Here is a 20,376-nt window from a genome sequence, read left to right on the forward strand (position 1 = left end):
GGATTTATGAAGCCTTCCTATTCAGAGTATCCCATCATACAGATGATCTTTATATGTTGAAAAATGTTGCGAATGTAAATGATTGTCATATGTGTACCCCACTTTTAAATATTAGTGTTTTAGAAGCCTCTCGCCTAGAATTTATGTCATGGATGAACATAACCAGTCCAAAAAGAGGAATTTCTCACGAGAGAAAGAGTGATCTCACTGATTAGTAATGTCAAAGTGAAAGTAATGAACACATGAGCTATCTCATCATGCAAATTCAGCCACCTTGTTATTATATGTTTTACATGATGTAATTTATAAATACTTATATTAGAGCTGCACAATGTATCGTTTCAGCATTGATTCACAATATACATATCCACAATAGCCACACCATAGGGTCTGCTATGTTGAGAGTGAATTATAGTTGAGCAGGAGCCACAGAACACACGTGATTTGTAGAATCACTGTAAAGTTTACCATAAGAGAGTGAAAGTATCATCTGCATGTGTTTCAAAGACCTGTGACTGTGAGGAGTTCAAGAAAGTTTAAAACATTTGTGCATAAGAAATTAAGACACTTGGAGGTGTAATAAAAATTAATTGACTTTAATTGTTTTTATAATGAAGACTGCAGGGTTGTTTTACGTGTGCACTGCAACAAATGCTTTTCTTATTGACATATTTTTTTGTCTTGTTTCTGCTTCAAATGACTTAATTTCAGTTTCAATTAATGCACTTTATTAACACACAAAGATAGTAAAAAAGAAAAGATAAAAGTAGCCTTTTTTACTTTAGCATTTTATTTTTGACACATTTATTTACTTCAGTCATAAAAAAAAAGTCTTCAAAAACATTTTTTTATAAAAAAAAACAAACAAATAAAGTGCCACAAACTATTATTATTATTGCCTCTTAGAAACTTTTTAAGGATTCTAATGTTTAATTTTCATATTTGTTCAATGTTAATGTTTGTGAGATGTCAGTTGAGTTGACATGGTTTCAGTGCTTCAATCAATTGATCAAATCTTCAAGCGCAGTGTTCACTGTGGTCTGCTCTCACTGGATTCCATCAAGCCATATTTTGTGTCATCACGTTTAAACTACTTTTTCTGCGTGCAAAAGTATCAACTGCATTTTAATGACACAAACATAAAGCTTAAAATTTGCGTTACTTTTGAGCTCATATTATAATATAGAAATACATTAACCTATAGAATGGGACATAAAATAATGCAGTTGGGCCTATTGATTTTCTCTCATTTAGAATTTCTTTGCGGTCACCCAAGCGCCATCTGGGGGGCCGCGGCCCCAAGTTTGAGAACCGCTGGCCCAATGAACTTGATCTTACATCAAAACCCCATGTTAGTCACGTTTCCAACTATTATTAGAGCTATTTAATATAGCCTGATATAAATGTAATGAAAAATGACAAATCACACCAAAACCTCAGTGTTTGCTAATCAAACTAAACACAGAAATAAAATAAAACACAAACTATCTTAGTTATTGTTTCCAAAATACAACTTTAATTTCCAGGTTGTAAGAAATAACTATATAGCAAACATTTTCAAGATTAGAGACTCCAGTTATGTGCAATTAATAAACAATTTGAACATTGATACAAGTAAGGCTTTATTAACAACATTGAACACTTAAATAGAACTTTTGATGAATTCATTATAAGCTCATTTTGCTACAAAGAGACAATCAGGAGCACAGGGGTTGATGGGAAATGAAGCCCATCATAAAAGAGTGCAGCAGGTGGTGACACTTCTTTTCCTCTGGTGTGTTTGTGTATTCAGTGTGACATCAGAATCATGTGTGTTCAGCTCTGTGTCTTTGAAGAGTGACTGGTCAATGCATAATCCACCTAAGTTCAGTGAGAAAACACCATCATCTGCCCAAAGGTATTTAGTGTTTTATTAAACACATTATTAAACACACTGTTTCTAACATATTATTGTGAATCAATAATTGAGTAGAGTCATTCCTGAATGAATAAGTTGTGTGAAGTAATTAATAATAATGTCATATTGCTGTGTCAGTAACTTCAAAATTCAAATTCTGTCATAATTTATTCATTTGTGGATCAAAAAAGATGTCACAAAAATGTTTATAAGCAAAACTGTTTAGTGAAGGTATCTAAATACTGATGAAGCTCCTGAAAAATAATTAGAGCTATTGTAGCTTAAAGCTTTTGTGTAATAATAAACTGTAAATCAAACTTTTCTTTCTACAGTTAGTCTTTGACATATTTCAGATGCTAAACACAATAATGACTTTAGTGTGAGATTTCTCATCTAAATTTAACACGTGACACAGTGGCCCTACAGAACATTCATTATTGTCAGTGTTTGTAAGATATATCTGTATCTGTTTGCCTCTAAATGTTTTATTACAGTAGTTTTATCTGTTAACAGTGTTGAATATGAGTTTGCAGATTCAGGAGACGAGACTTACCGGAGCCACAAGAATTTCAAAGACAATCACAAAGACAATCTCCAATGGATCTTCCAGGTGGGAAAAACTCATTTTGATTCATTAAAGTCACTGAAATAACTCCATGAAACACATACAGAATAAGTGTTCACAAGACTTAAAAACTGGATCTTATAACATGTGTGAAGTTGAAGTTGAGGGACCCAACTATAAACCTCTGCAAAATTAATCGTCTTAATCGCTTGTGCTGCAAAAAGAAAATACAATGGTTTGTGGTTCTCTCAGTTTGAGGTTTCTCAGCCCCAACAAGTGCTCCATATTCAGCCCAAATAGTGTTTCTTGTATTTGCTATGTTTGATTTGGTTTGTGCTGCATTTGATTTTAAAATAATGGAAATTCAATTAAAAAAGTGCTGTCACCAACAAAATAATGTTTTGTAATTGAAATTATATTTAAATTAATGCTTCTTATTTGGTTTGTGCAAGTGAAAGTTTAATTTGTGCTCAATCAGACTCACTCTTAACGACCATGTCCAACTTGAAATCAGCTGAACACTGAACACACGAGAAGCCCAGCACTTTGCTTATTAAATGAAACTGGTGGTATCAAGTGCCTCAGCAAACAGATGCTAAATAGCTCTGCCATGAATGATGCCATCCATCATTAATCGCTCATAATTCAACGTGTAATATTTTAAAAACTAAAACCACAAAACATAACAAATGGAGTCCAAACAAACAAGACCATTTGTGGTGATTTTTCAGTGAAAGTAGGCTATGTGATATGGGGTTGAATGTCGGAGGCGGGAACTGATTAGCAGGTTAATGAGCTCAAATTGAAGAATTCTGCGTTGTGTACTCTTCATACAGTTTATTATAAAGCACAGAACAATTTTTTCAAAAAGAATTTATTTATTTAAAAGTGGTAGTTTTAGGCTTAATGCAGGTATGTCTGTGAGGCAAATATTCAAAGAGATTCAGCTGTTTTCTGACAAGTGTGAAAGTCATGTTGACCGAAGACTCAAAAAAGAAAAAAAGACTTAGCACCACTAAAATAATCTGACTTATTTAAAAAAAAAAAAACATTGTTTTGTTGTAATTATGAAAGTACACACATGAAAATAGATACTTTGCCATTCAAATCTGAATGCCCTTGGCCCTGTTTTTAGCAAAGCTGTATTTGTTTAGATCTTGATTTGACTATGGTTCCCGCAGCTTTAGCCCCTGTTCAGATGTATTCCAACATTCATCAGGTATTTGTCCTGAAGCTGCTTCTTAGTTTCTTAAACATTTTATGTAAAGGCTTCTGCTGTTGGGTTTTGATGTGATTTTCGACTGTTGTAGCTGTGAAATATCTAAAATCATTCAGCATAGTGATATGAAAGTGAATGTGCTCAAAACCTGCCAGGATCTACTTTACCTGAGTGTTTATCTGAAAATAACCTTTGAATATCCATCAGCTAATCAGAATCAAGTATTATCAAGTGTAAGGTCCGGCCAGTTGGTCCAATGACGGTATCCAATGGTGGATGAAGGTTCACTGCATCTTCGGTCTTTCCAGTGCACAATGTTGATTTATATTAAACTTAACTCATATCTGACTCCAATTTTAGTATGAGGTGGTTTAGAATATTAATATATTTATCCTCGTTTTATCTGACTTCAATTATAAAACATTAAGAAGATTATATCAATATATAATTTAGATAAATGTTTAAACCTTTTGTCTTCACTAGTAACTATCACATCCGTTCATTCGGGTGCTCATGTCGCTCAGAGAAATCGCCTCAGCCGAAGGCGTCCCTCACGGTCACACTCCGGTCAGTCTTGAATATTAAACAGAGGTAATTGACTAATACTTTAGATGGCTGCTACCAGCGCGCTCGTTCTAAAATACTTTAGTTAGTCCCGCTTAGATGTACACCTTTGAGTTAAGACAATTTTATTTCTAATTTGAGGTTATGGCATTATTATAAATTTACCAGACTACTGGACTCTATAGTAACTTAGGTTTTCACCAAGCCCATGGTTTCCCATATGAACTTAATTTAGAATAATATTATCTTCAAACAAAGGTCGGGTACCCAATCTAGGTTAGTCGTGCAATAACTTGTTGACCTAGACGGAAATTAACACCCATTCCACCTAAGTACACTTGAATCAATATCAAGAGTCAGTCGGATCCCTAAAACACAATTAGTGTGCCCAATGCTCCATCTCAATTGGATTTTAGTCCATCTACTTACCTGACGCAAGACGTGCGGAAACAAGGATACAGCGTAATCTACTAGAACTAATAATTACAGAGTGAGCAAAATATGTTCAAACATAACAATTTATTAGTCAGGTAAATGTATTATGCCAATTCAGTCAGTCAATTCATAAATGATCAATACAAAACATCAAATTATCAAAGATAAATCCAAGATGAAAAGATGCATACCTGACTTCAAATTATACATAACATGTTACGGGCTGATCTGGTTAAGCAGAATCTCCCTGAGCCTTTCTCAAACCTTACCTTAAAGGGTCACGAAACACCAAAACAAATTTTTTGAGCTGTGACAGTTGTAAATGTGTCCCACACTGCTAAAAACACTATTAGGACACCTATATTTCACTAAAAAGTGTAAATTGGTTGTTTTTGCGTTATTTCAAGCAAATTCGTACTTCCGGTTTGAAACGAATTTTTGAAGCTGCGTCACGGTCATGACATAATAGCGTTGTATTCCAGCGTGCAGACTGGACGTCTGTGCCAGAGTGTGTCTTATTACGTCTTACAGTGTGCTGCATTAATGCATGAGTAAGGCTTGGTTCAAACCAATCAGCGCGCTCTATTGTGCAACTTCATTAATATTCATTACTGTCACAGTGTTTAGACGACACTCACACCAAGTTGTGTTGGCAAAACAAGCGTAAAGTGTTGCTTTTATAGTTTGCTGCAGTTAAGTTTTGTTTTCATTTTCTCTCTGTGAGAGCTCAGAGTCACGTGTGGATTAACAGTGTAACAGTTCGACAACAATAACTTGCGTGTCTAAGGAGGATTATTGTTTACCTGAGAGCTGTTCTCATCTGCAAACGCTGAGATCCGGATTCGCTTGTAGTATTCTCTTCATAAAGACGCGGCTCTAGTTGCTGGTGATTGTCCTGTCTCTACAGATTTGGTAAGTGAGTGAGCAGTGCTCTTTGTTTATTCAGTTTGTTCGTATCGAACTAAGTTAACCATTGCACCGAGTGTAAACATGTTAGCACCACAACCAAACTTTAACCTCGTGTAGGGTTTTCACCACATTTGGTGACCGGAATAACACATGCGGCTTTCTGACGCTTCCTGCCGTGTGCGTCTAAGTTTCCGGGAAATGCAGAGGTTTTTATTTTCTCATTCGCCGTGCGGTATCAAACATTGCATGAAAAATACACGCTTAGAGCAGTTCCTCGAATCAAATATCTCGTTTGTCGCGAGGGGCATGAATGAATTCCCTGAATGAAAGAGCCAAACTGCAGTTAAAGTCCAACATTTAATAATTTGGCAAATAATTCAACTACAGATGTCCATGTAGGTTAAACACCATCACTTTCTACTGTGTGTGTGAATTTTGACTCTGAAACTCGCGCGCGCCCAAATAGACACTCCCACACCATCCCACTTTTCTTCCTCCGACACTCCCCCCTAAACAAAGCTGGACACGCCCACTTTTCTGGCTTTTTCCAAAGTAGAGGTGTGAAAACACCCTGCTGAAACGAGGGGGTTTCATGGCCCTTTAAGTAATCCAAGAATTCCCTCAAGGAAAGGGGTTTGTGCATAACAAAAGGAATTTGCATTTAGCGCTGCCTGTGGAAAAGTCACACCCTTCACAGTGGTTCAAAAGATGCCTGAAGTTATATATTTATTGTTTTGATTATGTCTATTTCTGAGAGAATGAGACCATTGTACCAGTCGCACTGAGACATTTCAAATGACATCAAACATGATAAATAAAGTCACTTTGGTTAATTTAGAACATTCAAACATTGAAATGACCATATGTGTGAGTTGGGGTGGTTGAAGTCGAGTTTCAGCAGACTCAGATGCAAATGCAGCAGTTTTTCCCGCATTCCCACCTGCTGGGTTGTGGAGTCAATTGTCTCTGTTTTCAGCTCATGTTTGAATTGTCAAAGACATCAACAATATTTGCAATATCTCAACTCTTACACAAGCATCTTAGTATAAAATGTGTTTTTAATTATTGAGTAGTTTGTGGATGAACAACTGTATGCGAATGCATGTTTTGGTTAGTGTTTTTTTTTTTGTCTTTTTTCCGTTTCTTCAATCATAGAATCTTGAAAGCAAAATAATCAGATTCCTGAAGAATGAACTGAAAAAGTTTAAGAAAATTTTACAAGCAGAAAACAAACAATACTTTGTAAAGGGCTATAATGAGAACAGAAGCAGAATCACAGAAGCAGCTCTTGATCTCACACTCTTCTTCCTGAGAGAGATAAAGCAAGATGAAGCTGCTGATACTCTCATGGGTAAGAGACTCATGGCCATCTGTCAGACTGTCACGTACTAATATAGCTGAAAAAGTCAACACTAAAACTATCTGCTCCTGTGTTTAGATGAGCTGTTCTTCATTAATCAGCTTAAATGTAGCCTGAAGAAGAAATATCAAAGTGTGTTTGAAGGAATTGCTCAGCAAGGAGACTCCACACTTCTGAATAAAATTTACACAGATCTCTACATCACTCAGGGTGCGAGTGAACAGGTCAACACTGAACATGAGATCAGACAGATTGAAGCTGCTTCCAGACATCATCAGTCACTAGAGATACAGGTTGAATGCAAACATTTGTTTGAAGCAGCTGAACAAGACGAGCAGATTAAAACTATCCTGACAAACGGAGTTGCTGGCATCGGGAAATCAGTCTCTGTGCAAAAGTTTGTTCTGGATTGGGCTGAAGGGAAAGAAAATCAAGACATCAGCTTCATATTTCCTCTTCCATTCAGAGAGATGAACTTAAAGGAGAAAGAAAGACAAAGTTTAAAAGACCTTATAACTCAGTTTTTCCCAGAGACTAAAGGACTGAACCTTACAAGAAGCACACGATTCAAAGTCCTGTTCATCCTTGATGGATTGGATGAATGTCGTCTTCCTCTGAACTTTGCTGGTAATGAGACGTGTCGTGATGTATCTTCAGCAGTCTCTCTGGATGTTCTCCTGACGAACCTCATCAAGGGAAATCTGCTTCCTTCTGCTCTCATCTGGATCACCAGCAGACCAGCAGCTGCCAGTAAGATTCCTGCTGACTGTATCGACCGGCTGACAGAGATACGAGGATTCAATGATGCCCAAAAGGAGGAGTACTTCAGGAAGAGACTCACTGATCAGAATCAGGCCAGAGAAATCATTGATCACATTAAACAGTCAAAGAGTCTCTTTATTATGTGCCACATCCCAGTCTTCTGCTGGATTTCAGCCACTGTTCTCCAGAACATACTGAAACTGAAACACAGGGCTCATGCTGAAACACTGCAGGAATCTCCCAAGACTCTGACACAGATGTACACACACTTTCTCCGCTTTCAGATCCAGCAGAGCAAAAGAAAGTATGATGGAGAAAACACAGCAGATGTCTCCTGGGATCCAAAGCTCATCCTTTCACTGGGGAAACTGGCCTTCCAGCAGCTGGAAAGAAACAATGTGATCTTCTATGAGAGTGATCTGAAAGCCTGTGGCATTGACGTCTATAAGGCATCAGTGTACTCAGGCATGTGTACCCAGATCTTTAAGGAGGAGACGGGAATCATTCTTGGTACCATGTACTGCTTTCTTCACTTGAGCATTCAAGAGTTCATTGCAGCCCTTTATCAACATCTGATTCTAGACAGCGACAAGAAGCATGGATGGTTTTTTATACAGAAAAGCAGAGATAAGTCCATGATTGATTTCCTGAAGACTGCAGTGGACAAGGCTCTGGAAAGTGAGAATGGACATCTGGACCTTTACCTTCGCTTCCTTCTCGGTCTGTCACTCTCGCCTAATCAACAACTCTTACGTGGCCTGTTGTCACAGCAGGATGACAGAGACCAGAGCAAAGAGGAAATAATTGCCTACATCAAGCAGAAACTTGGAGATAATCTGTCTCCAGAGAGATCCATCAATCTGTTCTACTGTCTGAATGAACTGAACGATCAAACTCTGCTGAAAGAGATTCAGTCTCACCTCAGTAGTGGAAGTCTGTCATCTGCTCGTCTTTCACCTGCCCAGTGGTCTGCTCTGGTCTTTGTGTTGTTAACCTCAGAGGAGGAGCTGGAGGAGTTTGAGCTGCAGAAATTCAAAAAATCAGATGAGTGTCTCATCAAACTATCAGCAGTCGTCAAAGCCTCCAGAAGAGCTCTGTAAGTCAAAGTCCTTCTTTCTGCTGATATTAAATAATACAATATTTCATTTTAATGAACATGCACAATATTGATATTGTCAGCACTTCAAAATACTGTGAATAATTGTTTATTATTTAATATTTTAGTTTTACAGGTTTTTAATAATATTCAGATTAATTTATTGGCAGTGGTTGTTTAAGGGTTGTTTAACTTAACTGTCAGAGGGACAATACTCTTGCTGTACAAGACTGATCTAAGTCAGCAAATACACCTCTAGGAAAAAGAAGTATAGGCCAAGTATAAAAGTATACTTTAAGTATATTAATATCAATATCTATCTCCCAGAGGCCCAGAAAAATACACCGCAGTGACAAACGCTGCACACTTTGTTGATAAAAATACATTTTTAGCTTAATGCTTGTACAGTTCAAATAATTGTTTAGCTATATACAGCTGTCATTAAACGAAACAAATGAACACCATAATGACTCCTTGTGTCAGTGTCAGTCTGAACAGTTGCCACAACCCAATCCCCCCACCCCCAAACTGTAAAACCTAGTGCAAACACTGCAATTAGCATCTAAAAAGTATATAGGATTGTGACTTAAGATCCACAACAGATAGATCACAGCACCATACCAGCTGGGGGCATGGCAGCCATCTTGTAAAGTGACTCTGTGCAGGTAAACAGTTTGGGGAGGTACTCGGGGTTAGCAGCCATGACAGGTGTTGAATCCACAGGATTTTAGAGTATGGAAACTGCTGTGCCTGAGATTGCTGAATCTGATGTATTATAGAGCATTGAAACCATTGTATTAGAGAGAACTGAAACTGTAGACATGGCCCTGAGGAGCTGTAGGCAAGATTACAGAGAAGGCAGTACTTATCACTGGTATGAAGAAATTTTTATAAACAGTGAAGAATATATTTATTTATTTTCTATATTTCTGTTACATATGCATCTGTTTCATATTATTTTGTAAAGTGTTTTGAGATGCAACTTTTTAAAGATGCTACAGAAAATTATACTTATAAGTGTGTTCATTAAAATAATAATAAATTATTTTTAAAATGTATTACTGTTATTACTATTAATTATTTTACTGTTTTGAAATTTTAGGCATTTAATAAAGAGTTAAACATCTAAAGGAAGCCATTTAACTGTGTTTTATAGACATGAATTCTATTCAAAGCTCAAATCATTAGTTGTACTTATTAATTAGTGAAGTTATAGCAGTCACTACAGTCATATGTGCCCTAAACTATTAAACACACCAGATTAACACATACATATTGTTTTTTTCCTCTACACAGGCTACAGTGGTGTAATCTCACTGTTCAGTGCTGTAAGAGTTTGTCTTCAACTCTACAATCCTCAAAGTGTGTGCTGAGAGAGCTGGACCTGAGTAACAATGACCTGCAGGATTCAGGAGTGAAGCTTCTTTCTGATGGACTGAAGAGTCAACACTGTAAACTGGAGACACTGAGGTAAATGATTCTCCACTCAACAATAACTACAGTCAGACAGTTTCATATTAAGGCTTTTGAGTAATAGTCTGTTGAGTGTGTGAATGTGTCAGAGCTTGATCAATAAGGCAATAAGGAGAGCTAATCAGGATGTGTGTGTGTTCATCACTGCGGGTCACATCAGCAGAAACAGCAATCGGCATCTTCACAACACAAAGAGATGTGTGATTGTCCAACTGTGTGATGTGGACTATTGCTGTGTTTGTAGATTGTCTGGCTGTATGGTGACAGAGGAAGGCTGTGGTTTTCTGTCTTCAGCTCTGACTTTAAACCCCTCACACCTGAGAGAGCTGGATCTGAGCTACAATCATCCAGGAGATTCAGGAGTCAAGCTGCTCTCTGAACAACTGGAGGATCCAAACTACACACTGGACAAACTCAAGTATGTGGAGCATTACCGCCCTTGTGTTTTACACTTAGTAGCTTTAAGAAGATACTGCTTGTAGACTATTACAATCATGTCAATAAAGAGAAAGTAATTCAGTATGAAATTAATCTTAATCTGTAAAGTGTTGGATTGTATTTGGTCAGTTGTGATATTAATTGGGACACACTGCACAGTTTCAGCATTTGAGCTGAGCAGAGAAACTTCTTCATAAATTTTTACTGAAGAATCCTACAATATCAGGTCAGGAATAGGTTTGGGTGTTGACAATCGATTCAGATTCTGGAATCAGACTCGTAAAATAATGTTCAGATATTGTAATAAAATTAACATTTTGATTCCCCTATAAATTCCGATGCCTTTTATTTTTTCACTTGGTAATTTGCCAGGAACTTCCAACTTGATGAGCAGCTTTAATAATCTGAACATAGTTTAGAGATGGACTGCAACATGTGCTCAAAGGCTGCATGTGCTGAAGAATGATGGCAAAGCTAAGTGTGATCACTGTAATAAATGAATGTTGCTGCAGGGTGTCTCTATCAACATGAGCAGTATCTGCGCTCGTTTCACAAACATCAGATTAAAAGAACGCACTGTGTTACATTCATTGTGCATCACGCTGTAACAACAAGTGTTTTGTATTGTAGTTGTAGCTTAGCAGCTCAGTCCTAGCTTTTGTTTAGGTCTTAAGGTTAATCTAAACAAATGGTTTCACACATAGAAAATGGCTTGAATCCTATATGAAATTCAAATTAAAGATCAGATTTGATAGAAAAGACCTACAGTACCATTAAGATTTTGACACTGTTAAACACTGTGAAAAACTCACACCTGAGCAATGCATGTGACTTCATTCTCCATATAAGAGGCGTCTTTAAGCTGCAGCTCCAATAAAAGCCTTTTATCTAAAGTATTAAAGACATTACTGTAGTCCAGCACATTCTCCTTTGTCATTTCATTGTTAAGACACACAACTTTTTAATTTTTTCAGTTTTATTTGTTTTGCTTTCATTTTATGTTTGTAATGTGTAAGGTTTGGGTGGCACAGTGGGTAGCACGTTTGCCTCACAGCAAGAAAGTCACTGGTTCAAGCCTTGGCTGGCTCAGTTGGCATTTCTGTGCAGCATTTGCATGTTCTCCCCGTGTACACATGGGTTTCCACCGGGTGCTCCGGTTTCCTCCACAAGTCCAAAGACATGTGGTATAGGTAAATTGAGTAAGCAAAAAAATGACCGTATTGTATGAGTGTGTGTATGGTTGTTTTACAGTGATGGGTTGCAGCTGGAAGGGCATACACTGCGTAAAACATGCTGGATAAGTTGGCAGTTCATTCCACTGTGGTGACTCCAGATTAATAAAGGGACTAAGCCGAAAAGAAAATTAATGCATGAATGTTTAAGGTTTTACCAAAATCTGGTGAAATTTTGTCAACAGCCCCTTGAGAAAAATTATTCCCTGGAAAAAACACATGATGTGTTCAATAATTATTTCCCCCACTGTACTTATTAAGGGCTGTATTTTAACGATCTAGGTGCAAAGTCTAGAGCGCATGGTGCAAAAGCATTAAGGGCATGTCCAAATCCACTTTTGCTAATCACAGTGTTGAGTGTTATTAACAGTGTACAAATAACAGTGTTATTTGATAATAACAGTGTTGTTGTTATTCTCTTAATAAGTTATGGGTTTGTTTTAAGCATAACATGCATTAAACCAATCAGAGACTTATCTCCCATTCCTTTTAAAAGTCAGTTGCGTCATTTGCTATTTACACTGCAGACTTTGTTAGTGGAAAAACGTCCCTAGCGAGAAAACGGTTAAACTGGCCATCTGCAGTGCGAGGAAAAAGAACAAGCTTCCTCCATTCAGCCTTTTTACTTTCTCTTTATTTTACTTTTACTCTCTACTTTTCTCCTTTCGTTGATAAGAAAATGGTGTTGTACGCACTCCACTGAAGAAATCCATTAGCCTAAACAAAATTAATTTCATGTTAAGGGCAAAGGTTTGTTTCAAAACTATTTCTAAATTCAGCTCTAATTTCCAGCAAACAAATAAATGAACAATAATAATTGTCACATCCTTCTGTGACCAACTGATGGCGGTGTAGTGCACTAGGACTCTGTAGGCCAGGGGTGTCCAAACTTTTTGGGCCGAGGGCCAGATGGAAAAAAAAAAACCTTTGTCCCGGGCCAAATTTTACATACATCACACAAACAGGCATATATATATATATATATATATATATATATATATATATATATATATATATATATATATATATATATATATATATAATGTGTGTGTGTGTGTGTGTGTGTATTGTGGATTTATTTTAATTTGTCTTCCATCTGTCTTTCTAAAAAAACTTAACGTATGTTTTTAAAATCTGGAATCTTCTCTAGGCAAATTACAGTTGCAACACTCATCAGACACTCCTATATAAATTCTCCTTCAGTGAATTCTTTCTTGCACTTTACTAGCACAAAAACTGCTGTTGTTGAGCTGATAGGGCAGCTGCTAATTGTTTTAGTTTTTGATCTCCTACGGCATCAGTGTAAAAGTGATGTTTTGTTTCATAATGTCTTTTAATATTAACGTATATTCCTTCATTAATGCAACTGATTCCTGACAAATTACACAGATACATTTCCCACTGACCTCTGTAAAGAAATATTCTTTGCCCCAACGTGACTGAAATTTCCTGCTCTCACTGTTGATTTTCCTTTTTCTTGGTTGTGCCATGGCTCGCCAAAACGTGATTATGAATTATGTTTCTTTCAGTTTGTTCGGCTCATTTTACTTCAAAACAGAAACTGCTGCCTAATTGAAGACATGTCATAGCGACACCCGGTGGTTATTTATGGAATTACGTTAATTTTTGTATAGCGGGCCAGATTCTATTATTACTTATAAAAAGCCCCGCGGGCCGCCACAAAACTGATTGCGGGCCGCAGATGGCCCGCGGGCCGTAGTTTGGACACGCCTGCTGTAGGCGCTACAGCGTCCCAGGAAAAGAACTACATATTCATACATGCCCCGCGCACACACCGGAACACCTACACTGACTGACCTGTCATCACATCTGTTTTGTGTTGCCGTTGATTATCTGGACTATTTATACAACTATTTCACCACAGTTTGTCATCGCGTCGTTTGTCTACCTTGTCTGTCTTGTTCCCAGTGCCACAGTAAGTCTGATATTCTGAGTCATAATAAGAATAGTCTGAGATAATCTGCAGTCATACAGCATCTTTAAGATGTCCATGTGTCTGTAAGAGCCTACTAGAGGTCCGCAGTCTGCAAGTTCTTTCACAAGTCTCTCACAAGTCTGAATTAAGACAAAGATTTCATGGCTATATTGTGTTCTTAGGAGGAGGGGTTATGGCTAAACAAAGCATGCAAATTAAGAGTTGTGGTCGGCAGGGTAAACTGCTTTTTCAGGCCTGGTCTCATCATGTTCTGGAGACAGAAACCGCCTGACCAGTTGATCGAAAAGAGAAAACAATAGACACAACCATGCTGTGAAACTGACAATTTGCATTACTTTGGTTTAACCTGTTGTCAGAAAGACAAAAGGTTAATGTCCCTCCTAGCTGAGATGTTAATGAAATGATATGATTAAAACCAGAGAATATAACTTTTTAGTTATACGTAGATTATTGTTCATTTGGAATTAGATGATAGAAATTTATATTTCCACAGTATGCATAAACTGAACAATACTGCTAATAGTAATAACATTTTACAAAAGCAAACTGTCATTAATAAACTGAAAAAAGCCCTGAGATGGAGGCAGTGGTTTTTATATTTATGTAGAAAATAATCTTTTTTTGTAAAATTTTAATCCTTACATTTTTTTCATATTTTTTCGTATTAAGCAATATGTAAGTTTTAGGCATAGGCGCATAACTAACCGCATAGGTGCATAACTAACACGTTCTGCGCTGGACTTTAAACAAGCTTTTACTTGGTCAATGGTGCAGTCTATTTCAGTTTCTTAAAATAGCAATGCGCCAACAATGCACCTTAACACACCTCCTTTATCGACCAGCACACCTACGAGTCCACAAAGTGGCGCAAATGGATTTGCTATTTTAACAACATTGTACAAAACATAAAAATTAGGGTTAGGCTGGTGTTGGAATTTACATCAATTCCTTCCTTTTCTTCAGTGTCAAAAATCGTAACAATTAATTGGATACAAATGAATAATTTGATTCACAGAATTCTGTTATCCTCTATGCAATGCAAAAGATACAATAAGGAGGTGCACAAGCGTTTTCATTTCCTGACTTCAACTTATAAAGGCAGCTGATATTAACAGGTGGAGTTTAATGAAATTTGCATTTGTCAGTACCCAGGTGAAAAAAATAAAATAATAATAATTAAATGCAATTAAAATACACTTAAATACCCGCAAATACATTTTTAGTACATTGTTATTTTTGTGTTAAATAAAAGTTTGATGGTTTTACACTAAATATACTAATTAAAAGTGTGTTTATACTTCAGTAGGTCTTTAGTTCACTTGACTAAAGTATTCTAAATACCAGTAATACTTAAATAAATTTTTAGCGTACTACAATAAAGTGTGTTTTTCAAAAGTGTGCTTTAAATGCTTTTAACATTAGTTGATTTTTAGTACACTGTTTACATACTAATCCTAAGTTTAAAATAAGTTAATATATTAAAAATCTATAAGTAATGTATTGTAGTAGAAGTACATTTTCCCAAAAAAATGTACTTAAGTACACTTAATGTGAATGCACTATTATCACTAACACTTAAATTGATTTTGAGTGTGGTAATTTTAAATTTACAATACATTAAATTGACTTTATAAAAAATCTATTTGTAATGTATCATAGTAGAAGTACATTTTCCCAAAATACTTTTAATACAGTATTTAGCACACTTTGGTTTTTTTTTTTTTTTACAATTTGTATTTTCTTTTAATATATTACTATTATACTTTAAATTAGTCATAAATGTATTTAAATGTTTAAAAGTAGGATTCAAGTGTATTTCTAGTTGTAACTAAATATATATATATATATATATATATATATATATATATATATATATATATATATATATATATATATATATATGTATATATATATATATATATATATATATTTAAATACAGATATAGTATGTTAAAAGTACATTTTAGTTCAATTTCAGAGTGTCTCAATAGCACAGTTGAGTACACTTAGATGGTATTAAGTTTATCTTAACATATACTTAATACTATCTTTTAGTACATTAAGTACAAAATTAGTGTGTGAAAATAGAACACTTTTAGTACATTACTGAAAAGTGTACTAAATATACTTAAAGTGCTTTTTAGTGCACTTTTTTTTTTTTTTTTTTTTTTTACCAGGGTCATTGTTCAGTCCTCTTTTTCTATGAATTCTCTGCACAACAATAAAAGCATAAGACTTTGTGTGCTCTGTGTTCAGTTTTAACACCTTTCTATAGACAGAAAGTTCTGCAGAGCTGAATATAATTTTGCACCAGCATTTATCTACTTCTGCAAAAATGCTAATTAGTATACACAGCATCCCACACACAACAGTAGAAGTTCAGTTAATATATGACCCTTACATGAACTTTACAAATAATTATTTGATGAAAATAAAAAGAGACAAAAATAATAAAAAGATACAACACTGGTCTGAAAATAGCAACAAATTGTGCCATACATGTCAACAATGTGCCTTATTGCACCGGGTGTATGATAGGGCCCTTAAATTGTAAAACCGATAAAGTGCAAATATAGGTCTAATAGATCAGAGGTAGAGGTAAAAAGTTATTTATAATTTCATTTTTTAATGCACAAAGTAGGCTAGCCTATTCATAAAGTGTGGTTAATTGATCTGGAACTTTTAATCAAACATGTTGTAGTAAATTATAAAAGTTGCATCAATAGCCTAATGTGTCTCCTTTTTCCACTTTGTGATCAGATCGATAAAAATGTACCAGAATCCTGCATGAGCAGGGCCTAAATTACTTTTTATTTATTTATTTATTTATTATACATTTTTATCGATTATTATCGATGAGCGGAATCAAATTGGTACAGGAATTATTAAAATTATACAGACACCCAACCCTAGTCAACAGTCTGTGTGTGTGAGGTTTTGGAGCATAATGAAAATGACGAATATTTTTAATTTTGTTTTGCTGGTTAATGAACATAGAAATAAATAAAATATGAATACATAAAATATGAATCAGAATTAATTACACGATAGAAATTATTTTAACAGTAAAATTCTGTACAATCTACAGTGAAACCTGTTAAATTAAATTGATGTAGAAATGAGAAAATAACTGTGATAGATCCAAACTTTGTCTTTGAGAAAGTGAGCAGTGTTCTGAGTCGACACTAGAAATCTCACTATAAACCCTCATACACTAGTCCCTAAATTAGTTGATCAGTATAGTCCACTAGACAGAGTAAATGAGCACACTTGAGTGAATTGAGACACTAATGAACACCTGCTGTTAACAAGAACAATCGGTGAAGGAAAGAACAAGACACAAAACTACAGACAAATGAATGAAGAAAGAGGAGGATTAAACACCTCCACAAACAGCATTAGGAGCTTCACTGATGACACTTTGACTTGATTTCTCTCCTTTATCTACTAAACATCTTTAAACATTAACAGAGCTTTATATCTTTATTGAACATGTTTGATTGGACCTCACCATTGTGCTGATGCTTTATTTATTTATTTACTTTATCTGATCATTTACTCTTTCACATCAATGTTTCTCTGGCGTTTATAGCTGTGCTTGTGAGGCGGATCATTCATGACAAGAACAGCTCAAAGAATTTGACAGCTCAAAGAATTTGTACATGCTGAATGATCATAGATGATAAAATAGCTCTTATAGTTTGAGTCTATGCTGTTTTCTATTTCCACATCTGATCTTAAAGTTCTGTGTCTCATTTAGAAGCTGATTTTACAGCTGCAAACACACTATTGTTGATTTATTAATGCATCGATATAATAATAATAATAATTCATTTTATTTGTAAATGGCGCCTTTCTAGACACCCAAGGTTGCCTTACAATAAGCATCAGCAGACATGCTAAACAAATTAAACATTACTAAAAACAATCATTGACCAAACAAGTTAAAACACAATAGCTAACATAAAAGAACATGATAAAAACATGATTAAAAAAGTGTTAAGTAAAAGCCTGCTTAAAAAGATGGGTCTTTAGACGTGATTTAAAATTGTGAAGACTATCACTGCTCCTAAGATCTAGTGGAAGTGAGTTCCATAGCCAAGGAGCCATAGAGCTAAAAGATCTGTCTCCCATTTTGCTCAATCGAGTGCGAGGTGGTACCAGGGTGAAGTTGTTGGCTGATCTAAGGGTACGAGAATGGGTGTAGATATGGAGAAGTTCAGTGAGATATTGAGGAGCGAGATTATGAAGTGCCTTGAAAGTTAGAAGTAATATTTTAAAATCAATTCGATACTTTACTGGAAGCCAATGAAGCTGATAAAGGAGTGGTGTGACGTGCTCGTGAGATGGGGTCCTAGAGATAACACGAGCTGCATGGTTCTGAACCAGTTGGAGTTTATGGAGAAGTTTAGAAGGAAGTCCAGAAAGAAGTGCATTACAGTAGTCTAGACGTGAAGTAACTAATGGGGGGATAAGAATGGCTGTGTTTTTAGTTGTGAGAGAAGGGAGGAGACGAGTGATATTACGCAGGTGGAAATATGCAGTACGTGTAATTTTACTAATGTGACCTTCAAATGAGAGTGTGCTATCCAAGATGACCCCCAAACTCTTTACCTGCACGGAGGGAAAAAATGTACTGTTATCAATGTCCATAGTGAAATTATCAGCTTTTTTCCAAAACACGTTTAGTGCCAATGAGAAGGGCTTCAGTTTAGTCGCTGTTTAATTTAAAAAAGTTAGCTGAAAGCCAGATTTTTATTTCAGCTAAACATCTGCTCAAAGCAGGAGGAGGAAAAAACAGGAAGGCTTGGTGGACAGGTAGAGTTGAGTGTCGTCTGCATAACAGTGAAATTGTATGTTGTATTTTCTGAAAATGTGACCAAGACGCAGTAGATATATGATAAACAGGAGTGGACCCAGTACAGAACCCTGTGGGACACCAGTAGTGACAATCTGCGATCTTGACCTAAAATCTTTAATTTGAACAAACTGAGTACGATCTTCAAGATATGACTTCAACCATAAAAGAGGGGTGCCAGAGATCCCTAGTGAGGCAAGCCTATTCAAAAAACCTTGTGCGAAACCGTGTCAAAGGCTGCACTCAAGTCCAGGAGAATAAGAATTGACAGTAAACCAGAGTCTGCTGCCAGTAGTAGATCATTAGTGATCCTGACAAGAGCAGTCTCAGTGCTGTGGTTGGGACGAAAACCAGACTGGAAGAGCTCAAACTAATTGTTATTAGCGAGATATTTATGAAGTTGAGACGCAACACATTTTTCCAGTATTTTTCAGACAAATGGCAAATTGGAAATTGGTCTATAGTTGACCAAATTGTATGAATCAACTCCAGGTTTTTTTTAGTACTGGGGTGATTACAGCAGTTTTAAGTAAAGATGGGACAGATCCAGTGATTTGTGAATAATGTTAGTAATCAGTGTGGACAATGATGGAAGACAGGTCTTAACTAAGCATGTAGGAAGTGGATCAAGCAGGCAGTTGGTAGTTTTAGATTTCTGTACATGACCAACTATTTCAGCGGTAGATGGTAAGGTAAAAGTATCAAAAGAGAAATGTGTGATGATTTCAGAAACATTTTGGCTGAAGTCAGGGGCTGAACTATTTGTATGTAATTGATGATGAATGTCCTTAATTTTTGTTTAAAAAAAAAACAGGAAGCTGTTACACAACTCAGTTGAAGAAGAAAGTGATGTGTCAGGAAAACTTAATGATTTTTTAACTACAGAGAAGAGTAATCTAGAGTTACCCTGACTAGATTCTATTCTGTTAGCATAATAGTCAGATTTTGCTTTACGTAATGCTTCCTTATAATGATGAGCATGTTCTGTAAACATTTCTTTGTGGACAGTTAACCCAGACTTCTTATACAACCGTTCCAACCTGCGACCTTTAGTTTTGAGTTGATGCAGATCAGAAGTAAACCAAGGAGCAGAAACAGAAAAAGAGACAGTCCGGGTTTGTAAAGGTGCAAAAGTGTCCAAAATTTCAGATAATCCATTATTGTAAATAGACACCAGAGCATCAGCAGAAGATGAGTCCACATTGTATGCAAAACTATTAAGTACATCTGAAAAATGTAATAAATCAATGTTCTTAACGTTTCTAAATTTGATTGTCCGGGGTGACTGCAATTTAAAAACTGCAAGCTGAGCACAAAAAGACACTAAGAAATGGTCAGATATAAGAAGATCAGAAACAGTACATTTGTTAGGGATAATTCCAGAGCAACAGATGAGATCAAGGGTATGGCCTTTAGTGTGTGTAGGGAAATTAGCAAATTGCTGCATTCCAAAGCTGTCCAAGCAAGATAAAAAGTCAATTGTATTAATATTGTTGCCAGCATCAATATGAATATTAATATCACCCAGCATAATAACATTAGGAGACAAGGAGCACAGCTCAGTTAAAAACTCAGTTCAGTTAAAAAGCTTGAATTGGTTTTAGGAGGACG

At 35.9% G+C, this 20,376-nt stretch overlaps 1 protein-coding gene across 15 annotated transcripts in view; it reads left to right on the forward strand.

Annotated features, from left to right (window-relative positions):
• LOC101885873 (NLR family CARD domain-containing protein 3) overlaps positions 1-20,376 on the forward strand; it is a 36,564-nt gene that overhangs the window by 3,002 nt on the left and 13,186 nt on the right. For 4 of the 15 annotated variants that reach the window (XM_087249802.2, XM_087249803.2, XM_087249798.1 and 1 more), the window contains exons 5-10: positions 1,793-1,897; positions 2,411-2,507; positions 6,745-6,940; positions 7,028-8,807; positions 10,104-10,277; positions 10,525-10,698. In XM_087249802.2, coding sequence (XP_087105928.1) covers positions 1,793-1,897; positions 2,411-2,507; positions 6,745-6,940; positions 7,028-8,807; positions 10,104-10,277; positions 10,525-10,698 — 2,526 coding nt within the window. Of the gene's footprint in view, positions 1-1,792; positions 1,898-2,410; positions 2,508-6,744; positions 6,941-7,027; positions 8,808-10,103; positions 10,278-10,524; positions 11,052-20,376 lie in introns of those variants that run through there. The other 11 variants (XM_087249809.2, XM_087249810.2, XM_087249800.1 and 8 more) reach the window with 4 other exon arrangements.

This window comes from Danio rerio, chromosome 4, assembly GCF_052040795.2.
Source record: "Danio rerio strain M-AB ecotype USA chromosome 4, GRCz13ab, whole genome shotgun sequence".
NCBI classification, from domain to species: Eukaryota; Metazoa; Chordata; class Actinopteri; order Cypriniformes; family Danionidae; genus Danio; species Danio rerio.